General features: G+C 38.9%; 2 protein-coding genes across 4 annotated transcripts in view; one reads left to right on the plus strand and one right to left on the minus strand.

Annotated features, from left to right (window-relative positions):
- NSMAF (neutral sphingomyelinase activation associated factor) overlaps positions 1-7,875 on the plus strand; it is a 56,546-nt gene extending 48,671 nt beyond the window's left edge. For both annotated transcript variants that reach the window (XM_016165655.2, XM_016165654.2), the window contains exons 25-31: positions 477-544; positions 980-1,103; positions 2,021-2,104; positions 3,730-3,880; positions 4,323-4,425; positions 4,561-4,670; positions 5,847-7,875. In XM_016165655.2, the coding sequence (XP_016021141.1) occupies positions 477-544; positions 980-1,103; positions 2,021-2,104; positions 3,730-3,880; positions 4,323-4,425; positions 4,561-4,670; positions 5,847-5,941 (735 nt within the window). In that variant the 3' untranslated portion in view covers positions 5,942-7,875. The remainder of the gene's footprint in view (positions 1-476; positions 545-979; positions 1,104-2,020; positions 2,105-3,729; positions 3,881-4,322; positions 4,426-4,560; positions 4,671-5,846) is intronic.
- The window catches only part of LOC107521186 (syndecan binding protein), a 31,340-nt gene continuing 23,251 nt past the window's right edge, over positions 7,641-15,729 (minus strand). The window contains exons 5-9 of one of the 2 annotated variants that reach the window (XM_016165656.2): positions 14,195-14,356; positions 11,537-11,712; positions 10,372-10,543; positions 9,473-9,564; positions 7,641-8,380 (exon numbers count right to left, since the gene is read on the minus strand). In XM_016165656.2, coding sequence (XP_016021142.1) covers positions 8,326-8,380; positions 9,473-9,564; positions 10,372-10,543; positions 11,537-11,712; positions 14,195-14,356 — 657 coding nt within the window. In that variant the 3' untranslated portion in view covers positions 7,641-8,325. Of the gene's footprint in view, positions 8,381-9,472; positions 9,565-10,371; positions 10,544-11,536; positions 11,713-14,194; positions 14,360-15,729 lie in introns of both variants that reach the window. The other variant, XM_036232836.1, reaches the window with a different exon arrangement.

Here is a 15,729-nt window from a genome sequence, read left to right on the forward strand (position 1 = left end):
CAGTTCTTCTGAAAAAAAAAAAACACACACACATTTTATTGTTAAGGCATATCATCTGAAAGATTTAGAATCCCCTAAAGAATTTTGGAAGTTTTCCTTATCCATAAATCTATAATCCAGGGGGTGGAGGGCATTTACATTCTTGGAGATAATCCCTGCCCACCTTCCCCATGATTCATGCCACTGCTTTAGGGGCGCCCCCAGCCCAGGGCAGTGAGCCAGGGCCTTCTGGAGCCCCAACTGCCACCAGGCCAGAGCCTCATACCCTGGGCGCACTTGGACTTTCTTTCCCGCATTTCGGAAGAAATAAGCTATCTCGAATTAGCCAGTTGAAAGAAACTTTGTAAATGTGAGGGAGGCCAACATAAACAGAATTTGAGCATTAATTGTGGGGGGGAATCTTATAAGATAGTTTTACCATGTTAGGGTTTTACTAATTATTGTAAATTATTAATATTGAATTGTTTGTTTTTCAGGCTTTATCATCATGTTTACTTTTACCAGGAGATGCCACTGTCATAAGTTCTTCATGGGATAATAATGTGTACGTATCTGTGCTTGCTCCTTTTGTTTCCACATGCATGTAGCTGCCATTGTGGACATGAAGCAGGAAAGGACAGAATCTTCCACGGGCAGGACACCGTGTTGTGTCGTTTTCAGAAAAGGAACAAATATTAGATGAGGATAATACTGTTGGATTTGAATATGATTATTTGAATCTAATAATTTCTCTAATTGGACTCTATTTTTCTCTAAGTTTTAAATTGAGGTAAAAATACAGATGAGCCAGACCTGGAAATTTCTAGTTTTAAATTAAAATTTTCAGTATTTTGTTTTGATAATATGAGAACAAGTAATTTGTAATTCTGGTGGGCCTTAGTAAGTGTAGAGTTAAACAATGTTTCTCGAAGATGTGTTTAAGAGTCTTAAAAAAAAGCTGGATGTTGTTTTAATAGTTCTCATTATCTTTTTTTGTTAGCTATTTTTATTCCATAGCATTTGGAAGACGCCAAGACACATTAATGGGACATGATGATGCCGTTAGTAAGATCTGTTGGCATGACAACAGGCTATATTCTGCATCATGGGACTCTACAGTGAAGGTTTATATATAATTGCTAACTAAAAGTGTTTGGATATTTATTATAAATTCAACTACCTGTTAATGTATTCAGTTGCTTCACTATTTTTCACAAAGTATGTAAGTGATACATAAGGATAGGGAATATTATTGCCTGTTTTTTTTTAATGTGTGTATTTCTCGATATGATAGGAAACTTTCATGATTTTTGTACTGTATATTCAACTGGGGTTTGGATGATCTAGTGTTCATTAGACAGCCGAGTTATGGAGAAATGTACAAGTAGCGGCCTCTCTTATCTAGTATAGTTAGAACCAATGTTTGATCAGTTAATTAGAAAATGTCAAGTTAAAGTGGGGAATCATTAAAAGATATTGCATTTTATTGAAAGTAAGAGCATACAAATGCACAATTCACCATTCTACTGATGAAAGACCATCCAGAAACCACGCCAGTATTCATCATCTTCGGTTTCCCAACTGCATTTGTGTAGAAAGAAAGCAAGAACCTAAAACTATTAGAATTCCTTCAGAAGTTTTTCAGGAATTTTTTACCCCATTCTTGTAGATAAGTTTTTTTGCCTACACCTAATTTTAGTAACTTTTTGGTGACTTCCCTTTTTTGAGTCTTCTCAAAACATTAATAGACACGGCCCTTCTGTACTTGAATTTCCTTAGTTCACACAATACTTCAATCACATAATTATAATTACAACAGCAAATGCAAGGGATGGGAACAGACACAGGTCCAAACAGCACGGGGTGGCGGGAAGGCAGACCCAGGCCCTGCGGGACAGGAGCCAGCAGCACACGCAGCTCCGTTTTGTTGGCGAGTGTGTTCGGTGGAGGTCGGTCAGTCAAGGAAGTTCTTCCTGAATGTTTTAGAAATGCTTTTATAGTAAATGTTTGCAAATACCTTCTGCACTGTGTCCTATCCTAGGTGTGGTCTGGTGTTCCAGCAGAAATGACAGGCACCAAAAGACACCAGTTTGACATGCTGGCCGAGCTGGAACATGACGTCGGCGTGAGTACCGAAAACAGCAGGGCACGCAGGCTGACCTTCGAAGTCCAGGGCTTGCCAGAGAGTCTTGGTTTTACTTATGTGTTTATGATCCTCTGCTTTGTTTTATTTTGCTTATTGGAGGTCGGAGGCCAACTCTCGGGTCTTCTCCTGGGTTTCCAAGTCTACTTTGTCCTTTTTACTCGTTTCCTATTCCTCCAGAGAATTAGCTACCATCCAGCTAGATTTTCAAAATACCTACCTCCGAGCATGACATTGAGTATTGGGGTTCCTTCAGACTATTTGGGGCAACAAGATGTGACCCATCTTTCATGTTTTCTGACACAGAAAGTAGAAGGGAGTGTTGCAGGAAGCGACACCTGACTGAAGAATTTGGATGTTCAGACATCTTTGTTAGAGGAAGGAGAATTAATTAGGCCGGCGGAGCGCGTGGGGTTAACACCACCATGCACGAGCTCGGTCTGGTTAGATGTATTACAGTTTATACACTTTTGCAGTGTCCATGCAAAGGGCCCGTGATTCCTTTGTCTGAGGTTTTACAGGTCCCTCCTTACTCAGAGTGGGGAGGGGGAGCTTCGGGTGGAAGGGCTGCAGGGGAGGAATGGTCTTACTGCTCCTTTGTCTTGAAGAGTCTGAGGCCTTGGTGTTATCAGCACTATTATCGTATTCTTGAACAGAGAAACAGGACTCCTTAGGCTTACAGACAGGGAGCAGCACTCAGTGATGCCACACTGGCTCAGCTCAGCAGGCTCCTTATCCAAAGGCTGAGCTCTAACTGTAACAGAACAAACAGTTCCCCACAGTCTTGACATTCATACCGAGCTACAGAGATAAGGAAGGGGCTGGAGAATCCTTGAGGTGGGGGTTGCAGCTGTGGAAAACATGTTAACTGAAGAGCATAGGGCAGAACGGGGGAGGAGAGAGCAGTTTTAACCTGCTGAGTCAGTTATTTCCACGGGCCCTTTCCTCTGCATTTTTTCAGATGCCTCCTCTCCTCTCTGGAGCACCTTCGTAGGGTGACACACATCCAGCAGCTGAGGACACTGGCCTGATATCTGGATGGCCAAGTGCACGCGGCCTGGGGCAGACCAAGGCTGGGCTTTGCTCTTTTCCCTCATTCTGTTTCCACTGGGTCACCCTGCTGCACTTAGGCTGTGACTTACAGCACTGCCTTTTCTCTGAGGTCATGAAGTGATGCCTAACGTGCATGAGCGACAGATGAGCCGAGGCCGAGAAATACTTAATGTTTTCCAAGATGGATATGCAAAGATAATCTTGAGTGATCCCCCTCTTCTCCCAGGTCCCTCAGAGTCACCCATCAGCTGTGCTTCAGGTGGTTCGGCCCCTCGCTACAATTTATTATTCATGGAGTTAGACTGTCGATTTTAGGCTGTCTTAAAACAGCATTACATTTCCTCTAGCAGTACTTCATTTGCTAGTATATGAAGAATTTCATTTTTAAATAATCATTCAATAGGTGATGTTGAAATACACCAGCATGAGCTGCTCCAGTACACTGTGCCATAGAACTTATTCTGTATCGTGTCTGCATATTTGAACTGGCCCAGAGAAACATAGCTCATGATCATAATTCCAAATGGATTATTTATACGTGTTTTCTTCTTTAGGTGGATACAATCAGTTTAAATGCTGCAAGCACACTGTTGGTTTCAGGCACCAAAGAAGGCACGGTGAACATTTGGGACCTCACTGCGGCCACCATGTTGCACCAGATTCCATGCCATTCAGGAACTGTGTGTGATACTGCTTTTAGCCCAGGTAGTATTATCCTTTTTAATACAGATGATAACAGGGAAAAAGGAATTATTATTTTGAAATAAGTAATGAGACTGCAGAAAAGAAAAACACTGCTGGGAAAAGAGGTTTTGCCTATAGTTAAGGCTGCTTCGTGGCAGAATAAAGTATACTTATGCATTCTGCATGTAGTAGAAAAGCTGTATTGGATATTATTCTTAATTCCTCAACTCACTAGAGAAATTAATTTATAAGATGTAAATGAACTCACACCAAAGGGTCATCAACCCAGTGTCTTAGAAACAGAAGCATTTCAAGGATAGTCGTTGGTTAATAAAACAAGTAGCTCAAGGAAAATGAAAGTGAACCTTAGGCCACTGGATTCAGAAATAAAATCTCAGACCAGAGTAATCTAAGCCATGCTCCGAAGCTGTAGCCTGTATCTGTGTTTCACCTCGTGTTGTAGACAGCCGCCATGTCCTCAGCACAGGAGAAGATGGCTGCCTAAACGTCATCGATGTGCAGACAGGGATGCTCATCTCTTCTATGACGTCAGACAAGCCCCAAAGGTACATTTTCTTGGGTTACTAGTGGCGAAGCCATTTACACAAATGGTCATGGTCATGTCACTTGAGCTTCATTTGGCCAGTGTAATATAACCCTTCTTCATGATGAATAATGATTATGTCTAATCATTCTTGCAGGTGCTTTATCTGGGATGGAAGTACTGTTTTATCTGGAAGTCAGTCTGGTGAACTGCTTGTTTGGGACCTCCTCGGAGGAAAGCTAAGTGAAAGAATCCAGGGCCATACAGGTAAGGAGTTAGCAGTTGACTTGACCTTCCTAAAATACTGAATTCAAACCTGCTTTCCCTGAAGTCATAGCCACAGCAATCAAACAAGAAAAAGGAATTAAAGGTATCCAAATAGGAAATAAAACTTATTTGCAGATGACATGGTACTGTATATAGAGAACCCTAAAGGTTCCACCAAAAAAACAACTTAGAACTGATAAATTCAGTAAAGTAGCGGGATGCAAAGTTACTATTCAAACCTGCTATTCAGGGAGCATATTGTTCTCAGTCAGAAAGTATCCCATGTGCCCTTTTGGTGTAAATATTCCTCTCCAGCATCCTTGTTACCTACACGATCTGCATCTTTTGGGTGCTTTAGGATTTAGAATTATGTTGACAGATATTTGACTCCAAAAAGGAAGTTTTTATATTAACTTCCATATAGAAAATTAAAAACTATAGTAAAACTCTTATAATCTTTATAGTTTTAAAAAACAAAGAATGCAGAAGTAATAAATTGCAGTGAAAACTAAGTATGCTTCCCACTGCCATCTCCTCCTCCCAGTCCTCCTCCTTGGAGGACATTTTCCTGGCTTCATGGCCTCTCATTATCGACAGGGTGTGTGGGCGTGTTAATCAGTCTGCTGTACCTTTCACTTTAATAGTGTCTCTTGGAGATTCACTGTTTGCTTACATTTGCATGGTTGCCTCCTGATCACTTGGAGGATTTAGTTTTTAATTCTTCTAGGATCTATCGTTGTCAGTTGACTTCCCACGAGCAGTAACTCCTACCTTTCGTTTTCCCTGTCAGTTTTCTATTTCTTATCATTATCCATTGAAGTGATGTGTCTATGACTTTTTCCCCCAACTTAAACACTTTGACACTTCCAATAGAAATGGAAATAAGTCAGCACACGTACACCAGTTCCCCTTCTCCCTCATCTGTCCTGATTTTTGTTAGAGGTATTTGTATTTGCATTCTCTTCTGTACCCATAATTCCCAGTTGCTTTAGCTTTACATTTAAATGATTTCTTACTCCTCACAAGCTCTTTGTACCAAGTAGCTTTTAACTTCTACAAAGATTTCCTTATAGGATGAGACAATATAGTACCTACTAGTACAGTACTAGTAAGTACTGCATCTGTCGGGGTGTCCCAGTCGACTTACTTCCTAACCATAATGTCTCTTTTTCTTAGGTGCTGTGACATGTATATGGATGAACGAACAGTGCAGCAGTATCATCACGGGAGGGGAAGACAGACAAATTATGTTCTGGAAATTACAGTATTAAGTGCCTTTTCCTCTCCTGAATATTAAATTGAACTTTAATTAATATATTTTTAAACCAAACTTTTAAATGAACTGGTGAATGTGCAATGATAATAATTAGAAGTTTTACCACATGAGAAATCTGTGGTTTTAAACTTTCTAAATCATGGTGACTTCACTGAAAGCTGTTAGTTGCCATCCTCTAAGGCAGATAAAGATATAGCAGTGTTAAGGAGAAAACATTACATTTATAAGGCCAATGGTTGGTTAGGAGACAGGTTCGAGTGGCAAAGTAAGTAGCTAAGAGATGCTACACCGGGTTGGGGAAACTTTCAGAAAAAAACAGAACAATTTAGAATTTTCCAAGAAAATGTACAGTATTCTCTACTTCTGAGTCACTCTATTTTGTCTTACTGATCTATACAGCTGCTGCCCATTGGGTTTTGGGTATGTATTTTCATGGAGTGTTACTTTCTATAACCTACTGTCCCCAGATTCTAAGAACCTGGGGAAGGATTAGCAGTTGTTTACTGTGTATAGGAATGGTTTATTTCATTACAACAATTAAATGCTCATCTTTTCTATGACATTAAAAATATTTTTCTGTAAAGAAAGCAGTTTTCATTTTCTTGTTTAAATGACATTATAAAGAGAACATTTTAAGAATGTCAAGTATGGATCTTTGTAGAAAACCATAGTGATGTGAATGTTGTTCTTAAACTTTTGGAACTATCTATCTTCAGACCCGAGTCTGGGTATCAAAGTAGATAATCAAACTGGGAAACCTTGGTTTGTTTTTCTAAATTTCAAACAAGGTAAGCTATGAAGTAGTAGCCCTGATTTTCTTTTCTTAAGCAACCACAATTATGTGATTTGAAAATTTTCTCTACTCTTTAAAAACATTGCTGTATCTTACAGCAGTGTGGCATGGGGGAAAACGCAAAGCAGACCAAGGTAATAGAATCTTCAGTCTGTGTAAGCGTCATCAAACATCACCTGGTCTTGGGTGTTGCTCGGGAGTCCACAGCCTCACCGAGCTCCTGCTGCTCGGCCAGGGCTGGGGCGCAGACCTGCGGGAAAGCACTCCTAGCCTTCCTGACACTCCTGCTCTCTGAGCACAGTGGGCCCTTCTCAGGGCCCCTGGATGTCAGGTGCTGTGGGAGTGACTCTTTCACAGGCCCAAGGTAATTTCACGTGGCTATTTTCTACATCTTGCACAGGTTTGCTGAAAGCCGCAGTTTCCAAATAATGCAGTAACACACTAAAATTTAACTTATATTTATACATATTTAATTAGAATAGGTATAAACCAAAATGAAGGAAAAAATGAAGATAAAGTGTCAATGCCATTTTGTTTGTTTGCGGGGAGGAGTCAGGAAATGGAACAAAGTACCAAACAACATTCTAAGACCATCCCAAAATAGCTAGGTTATTACATAATGGTAAGAGAAAAATGTCAAAATTAAGTATTATCCCACTTAATCCACAAATGAAAAAAGGGAGTCAAAAGCTTATCCTACTTACTACAAGAATTTTTACATTAAATATATAGTGATTCGTTTCTCAGAAAACGATACCAATAACTTTTAGAAGAAAGAAGTTTCCATTACACAGTGACCAGAAAATCTCAGATGCAACGAAGCAGCTGTGCTGCAGGTCCGTGTGCCGCGGACCTGCCCCGGCTGGTGGGCGCTTCCGCTGAATACAGAACTGCACTGTGGTTTTCAGAAAGGCAGCAAGTTATATTTTGGCTTTTATTCTAGATGCTTAACATAGTTAAGGCGACAGTTCAAGCATATCAATTGAAGGTAGTTAAAATTTAATGATAATCAACACAATCGCTTGCAACCTACATACACTGTATAATGCTTATGTGGAATGAAACCAGAGTTATTTAATTGGTGTTTTACAGAGGTGCACTACACCCACGCGGAACTAAAAAAAAAAAAAAAAAAACACCTGTCAAAGCAATCATTCTAAATGTACTATGGCAGCAGAGTAAAAATGCAAATACACCATAGAACTAAAGTAATATATGAGCAGCACTACTTGATTCATAGGATAAGGGTGACTGGTTCTAACACAAAGCTAAGCCTGCATCAGTCATTCTAATCATAATGGCTTGTAAAAGCATCAGGTTTCCAGTAGAGAAACTATTCTATGAAAGTCAGTAAATCTTTTCAAAGTTTCACATCTGTAAAACCAGGATAAGGCTACAACTATCTTGAAGTCTGAACAAGGTATCAGATCAAACAGTAAGATTCCCAGCCATCATGTAAGACAGAAAGGTCCTCATGCAGCATTTGCTCTCTGGCTCCTAGGAAGCTTCGTGTGCAGAATATAAAGTTAAGTTGCCAAAGGAGTAAACTGGAGAAGTTCGGCCAAGTTTCCATGCTGCCACGACTTTTAAACCTCAGGAATGGTGTGGTCCATCAGGCTTTTCATAATGCTTGGTGCCATCCTACAAGAGAATCACACTAAAATTAAATACTGAAGTTTGGGTTTCTTTGTTCAAAAATCCTATGTTGATCCAAGAAAACTTCAGTTCAAACTTACCACCATTTAGCATCAAGTGGATGCTGCAAGGGGGTAAGACTTTTTAATGAGTTGTGATCTAAGCGTCTCATGTAATCTGTCTTGCAAATATCCAGTGTGAAAGGGTATCTGGATCTTAGCCAGAAAAGTTAGATAAAATACAGATAAGTTCTTATATATTAAGGCTGATGATTTTTTTAAAAAAGAAAATGACAATGCTGGAATGAATTGAGAAGGAAATTAGGGTGGGAGGATGAGGGCACCCAACACTGGTTTAAGAGAGAACTCTTGAACAGTAGGTGCTGACAATAATTTTTTTACCCCAAGAATGGCTAACTGCTTTCTACCAAGAAGCTGAAACAAAACTTTTATTACAGGTGTTATGTTTTTGAATCTTTTTTACTTTATTTCCACATCAAAATAGATTCTGAAATAAGGATTCTAAGTTGGCTTGGCAAAAACAACTATGTCTAGGATTTTAAAAGCTCGAGGAGGATCAACCTTGCTACCCCTTTTCTGGACGCTCCACTCAGCTTTCTGGTCCTCACCCTCCATATACCATACCCCTACACTCCTCTACCTGCCTCCTGAGATGCTTAAGAGAATAAAACTGTGACTCCTAACATCCCATAGGCAAGACTTCACTGTCATGAACCACCATGAGTAGATTTCTGCTGAACACAGGCGCTCTAGGCAGTGTGCAGCCGCAGTCCATTTCACTTAAAATTGGAAGCTGGAATGAAAACGTGCCCACCTCTGCTCACATCCCCTTTTCCTACTAGGAGATGTGAAAATTTAGGAAGTGTATGGTGAATTTTATTCCATACTTGGGAAGTTGTGAGGAGTCATCCTTATCAACCAATTCCTCTGATTTAAGTAATTCACTTCAAATTTTTAGATAAATGTATCAATATTGTCCATTAGGTAAAGAATCAAAGGTTTGGGAATTAAAAGAAAGCACAGTGTTTATGTTAAGTTACAGGACCATAATTATCGAGTTAAAAAATCATCTACTTACCGTTTAATAATATGTTCAAAGATAAAGGCAGGCATGATTGTAATAGTAACTACAGTCCCAGACGTTGACAATATGTCAGCAACTTGAGAGTCCTGTTGAAAACCCAGAATGAAAATTGACTTCACAGATGCTTTATTTAACAAATATAAAACTATGTTTTCTTGATAAATATATATGTCCTCTGGTTTTGCTAATCTCTCTAAAATACTGACCCTTGGTATTTACAATTTTTTTCTAGCTGTCCTTACCAAGTTTAATTCTGTAAAATCACAATGTTATATAGGTGGTAGCAAAATTGCTAAGTAAACTGAGTTGAACATATTAGCAAAAAAATCATCTTTTTTATTACTTAAGATTAAATAGTTTCCCCATATACAATATTACCATATCCCCTCAGTTAACTGTGTACTCTTAACCAGAGTTTATGAAATGATCAGGTCTTTCTGAAAAACTTTAGACCCTGAAATAGCTCTATTCAGGAATCTATAGGGGGAAAAAAAAATTATAAAAATAAAGTACCAATAAGAACAGAAATGATTACTCATTTCCCACAATCTGGATTAAAAAGAAGAGGACAGTCATTCAGAATGCCATCAAATCTTCAAAGGCCACATCTCCACACAAATCTAGTTCAAGGGACTTCACAGATCATCTAGTCCAGCCCTTTTGTTACAGGAACAATCATTTCAGACAGTTTCTTAGACTGGCCTAACAGCCCAGCTGCCTGAGGGCACAGCTGGCACAGGGCACGGCCAGAGCCCCAGGTCCCGTGTCGCCTATTTCCCCACTGAGCTTCTGTATTTTGGAAGTTAACATGAAAACAGCACCACCTAAACAGACAAGTGAACAAGACATTTGCTAAAATAAAACCAAAACAAGACACAAGTTCTGTTCCTTACCTTCAATCCAATGACATTCTGTCCATTAATTTCACAGATGCTATGTTCTGTGAGGAGACCGTTTCTGGCTGCAGAACTATCTTTCACTATGGATGTTATTTTTCCATTTTTAAAAATAAAACCAACATGTCCAGTACTATCCTTATGCATAGTAATTGTACGTTCAAAGGGCCTGAAAACATAATGGGTTCAATGAAAAATTTAATTCCAAGGTAAACATTTTAATGTATTTCTACTGTGCCATACTGGATATTTTGTTATAATAAACAGTGTTTCTAATAAGAGCAAGTAAGTATGGTTCTGATAGCCACATTCACAGGACATCTTAGCATAAAAGATTAAAACAGACCCTTCAACACGGGGGTGGGCGCAGGGGTGGGTAGGTTAGGAGAACCAACCCCTATACAGTTAAAATTCCATGTACAATTTCTGACTCTGTAGACACTTATAGTCAGAGCTCCACATCTGCAGATTCCCAACGGCAGATCAAAGAAGTTGACCTTTGAACAACATAGGTTTGAACTGCACAAGTCCACTTATTAATTAAATCTGTGTATAAGTTTAACTGAGAATAAAAACTCAAAAGCTAACTGTGACAATGTAATCTATAGGTTCGCCCTTAACACTTGTGAGGGCCGGGGCAGGGCATCAACGGAGGCCCATGTTTCATGTGCTGGATGTCTGTTACAAACGAACTGTTAAATAAAATGTTTATCCCTCACCTTGACAACCAGAGCTTCATAACCACCCAAAATGCCCAATTTGCCTTTCAGAACTCACAGAGCACTTGGGAGCTCTGCAGGCCCCTGGCGCTTACATCTTGGGCTGGGAGTCCAAGCAGTAAATTGGAAAGTGAGGCCAGAGACACCGGCTGCCATGCTACTTGGTTTTCCAATGCACATTTTCTACTTTTATTAGAGAAACAATCTGACAGGAAAGTAACTTCTCAGAGGACAAATTTCTAAAAGCTATAAAAATAAGGTATATACAAACTAAGAATGCTATTTTAAAAAAATCAAACTATGTAAGAAAAATCTGCACCACAATTTTAAGGCTCTAAGGCTCATCAAAAACATTTGATTATTTTCTGCTACAAAACACTACATTCACAGAATCTTAAAAACACCAAAATGAAAACTATTTCTGTTTGAACCCATTAACTTACCTGTCACGAATAGTCATAGTAATCTTCTCTCCAAAAGCCTGTTTGAGCACCTTGTGTGCTTTATCAGAGCTCCAGCCGGCACAGTTTTCCCCGTTGATCTGGAGTACCTGGTCCCCAAATCTCAGGCCCACCAACGAGGCTGGAGAATTTGCCTGAACTAGCTGAACAAATATACCCTAGAGAATAAGACAATATCTCTGTTATGGCATACTTTTAAAATGTTGAAAATTTAGAAACAAACTGTTTATTAGGTTAGGAATCTACCCTAGTAATAAAAAAAGAAAAAAAAATTACATGAATATATGTGTCATTACCCACAAAAAAGGAAACTGAAAATTTTATCAAGGCAATGACCCCAAGAAATAAGGCAAAAAAGTGTGATTTCAGTGATAATTTCTACCTCAAATCATGAACCATATGCCTAACCTCAATCACTGCCTTTCATCTTGGAATAAAAAGACCAAGGAAAATAAAGTGGAATTACTATAATAAATGTTAAGCTTCTATGGGTCTGACAGAATACCAAATAGGTATTAGCTACATGACTATTATTTAGGAGGAAAGTGTTAGGTGGGCAGGGACCTGCCTGGAGGCTTCCCAGCTTGACTTCGGAATCTGGACAAGGGCCCTCCCTAATCTGCCACTACCCTAATCCGGATGCTCAACTGACATTCCCCATTCTATACCCTACCCCCACATAACCCTATAAAAACTACACCCTCCTGTCCCAGGGCCTGACTTCTCTGGCCCTTCTCCTCTCGGGACCAGTGAACCTCGCCTAGGAGCGCTCTCCCAATAAAGACTTGCTTCTCAGCGTGTCATATGTTTACCTTATAGAAAACAAGTCAAGTGTGAGAAGTTTCATGATATCTTTTACAGTTTAAAAAACAATAGTTTGAAGTCGTAACTCTACCTTTCGAGATGAAAGATTCTTTTACCTATTCACTAAATTATGCATAATTAAGTAAGATTAGGGTGTATGTAACAGCTTAATAAAGTGGGCACATCAATACCACTCCAGTTCTTATAAAAAACTCCATTACGAAATAAATAAATAAAACTTTAGTATGTTAAAATAAGAACTAAATCCACATGTACATTTTTACTTAAACTCTTGGTCTCACGTGTTGACAAAATATAAACAAGTAAATGTAAAAGGAGAGTAAACCTGATAAAATATGAAAGCATCTACAAGGCTAGACCCTATCTCCCACTTTACGCTGGGCCCGACAGGACCTGTCACGTATCCTCTACTTCAGTTTAGGGCGGTGAACGAACACCAGGGAGCCTCCTGTAAAGTGGTCTGACCACAGAGCTCTGGCCAAGTGGACAAATCAGCTGCAAGAATGACTGCACTGGGGGACAGGGGCCTGTGAAGAGTATCTTATTTCTTCAGGACAGGAAGTGGCGGAGAAGAGACTGTGGCAGAAATACTCTCTTCACTGAAGAGGAAGGGAGAGCAGCAAAGGCAGAGCTGCTCAAAGCAGCACAGCACGCTGATGTGTCCTGAGTAAGCTATGCATGTGCTGAGCATCAATGCCCTCGGGCCTCTAGGTAGGCAAGCAAGGAAGGGGCCTCCTGCCAAGATCAGCCTCAGCCACTTCCCACAAAGTGCCATGCTCATTACCATGTTCCATGTGAAAAGCTTGGACACAATGAACTGAGACTTCAAAACTAAAAAGGAATGCAAAAAGGCAATGCTTAAAACCATAAACTGGGGTAAAGACTTGGCATGTCCTTAATCCTGAATGCTTCCTCAAGAGTAACTCTGTTTAATTTTTTCAGTACGGTAAAAGAAGTAACACAATTATAAAGTAATGGCTGTCCTAATTAGAAAGCCACCTTTGCTCAGAAATGACCTATTAAATTCAAACTGAAGGAAGGAAATAAAACTGCAAAACCACTTCGTAAGAAGTTAAATGATCATTTGGTTTAAAAATACTCATCATTAGACCACTGATTCTCACTGGCCAGTCCTTTTTTTAAAAAGACTTATTAAAATATAGCTAACATACAATACTATATTAGTTTCAGGTGCACACCATAGTCAATCAACATTTATATGGCTAAAGAAGCGAGACCAGAAACAATACCTGGCAACCATTTCACACCATACAACGCTCTGATTATATCACTGACTCTATTCCCTATATTATACACATCCCCAACTTACTTGTTTAACCTGAAAATTTAACCTCTTATTCCCCTTCACATCCCCACCCCCTGCTTTTTTGATTTTTCAATTACAGTTGACATTCAATATTATATTAGTTTCAGGTGTACAGCATAATGGTTAGACATTTATATAATGGTCAGTCTTAACTTCCACATATATTGTCCTATTTCAATGCTAGAATTCTATTTCTATAAACCTTTTATTATAATATATACAGACTAGGGAACTTTATTCAGGAAAGAAGACTCAAAAAGGCAAAAAAAAAAAAAAATGCATTCAAGGTAATGCTTGGAGTCCCAACTCTGCCTCTTCACAATAGAGCATCTCCAAGTGAAAAAAATTAAGTTAGCAGATTTAAAATAGTCTCATAGATACACCATTATATATAATTAAAGCATTTAATTTTAAATGATTCTAAAATTGATCACTTAATATGCTATAAGTTATTTAGACAAATTCAAATGGATATTAAAAATACTTACATTATCTACTGATTTAAGCCTGAGCCCAATTTTTCCATCTTGATCCTTACACAAAATGACTTCACGAATCCCTTGCTTAATTTCTGCTCTACGAATTCCAACATCATTACCAGTTACGGGAGCCACCATATAGTTCACACTGGAAGGTCTTGCTACCACCAACTGCTGACAGAAACATATACAGTGTGTCAATATTTATAAACATTCTCTGTGAAAAAATCTAAAATAATAACTTGAATATACTCAGTATGGTTTCCCAAAAAGTAATCTGGGAATTATTTCCTTGAGATACGGTTTGATTTATGTAAAAATGACGTTGGTTTTTATTTACTAACTCCCCAAGTAACGTATTCCCACATTTATCATCTCTAACAGAGTCAATGACCTACTCTCTGCTGCCTTCTGAATTCACTGCCATTTACTTTATGTACACTTTGGCTTGTCCTCAACTCAAATGCATTATCCATGAACTTAAAGGCCATATCATATTTTTGAAACACACACATTTCCCAGAGAGCTCTTTTCTATGGTCAACTTACCCTTTTAGAGTTTCTGTAAAAGGGCAACCTTCTTACTTCCCAGTGCCATTGTAAAGATTCTCATTTCTCATCCCCCTTAACAAACATCAGTGGATTAACCAACTGCAGGCACTGCCCTAGAATAGCTCTCTTAGGAACTCATATTTTTTTCAAGTTTTCTTGACCAAAACTGGTTTCTTATTTTAAGCAGACTGATTGAGGAAAGGTCCTCAATCAAAAAAAGTGAGGGAAGAACTCACCAAGACCTCTTAATTGAAATCTGTCATAAAGAGCTCTGATCTACCTAAGAATTGTGATGCTCAGAGAAGCAACGATGAGGAAAGAGGAAGCTTGGCTATACAAATACGCCACAGATTATAAATTTTTTCATTCAGAACTCATAGTAATTATGACAGCATATTCTAAAGCTGATAGTCTACCTGGAGTAACACACACACATACTACACAACTATACTAGAAATCAGAACACAATGCCAGAAAATATTACTTATGAAGGATTACAAAGATTCAAAATAAATAATTATAGCTACGAGCCATAGGAAAATCAGGTAATGGAATAGAAAAAAATTTTCAGATACAAATAAATTATTAAGTTTAAGTTTAGCTGGAATACAGAACAAAAAGGTAGCCTCCGGAGTAGGTTTTACTTTTGAAAAAGTAATCTTCATTTTTTACAGCAAGCATTTTTAAGTACCTACATGTGTTCTTACCTACTATGACCATTATGACTGACACCACATTTGTTACCTCTGCTCCCTCCCCCACTCTAAGCAACCACCTCTGGCAAGGCTACTACAGTAACCTTCTAGATAGTGCTTCTGCTTAGCCGCTTGCCCTTCTACTACCCATTCCCCACAGAGCAAGAATAGACATCTTTTTTAAAAAAAATCAGATTATACCACTTCCACAATTCATATCCCAGTCCCTTACCATGGAATAAAAGGCCACCTGGCCCTAACCACCTCTCCAATGCCATGTGCTACCATGTTCTAATTT

The sequence above is a fragment of the Rousettus aegyptiacus genome, unplaced genomic scaffold (genome assembly GCF_014176215.1).
Source record: "Rousettus aegyptiacus isolate mRouAeg1 unplaced genomic scaffold, mRouAeg1.p scaffold_m13_p_15, whole genome shotgun sequence".
Classification (NCBI taxonomy): domain Eukaryota; kingdom Metazoa; phylum Chordata; class Mammalia; order Chiroptera; family Pteropodidae; genus Rousettus; species Rousettus aegyptiacus.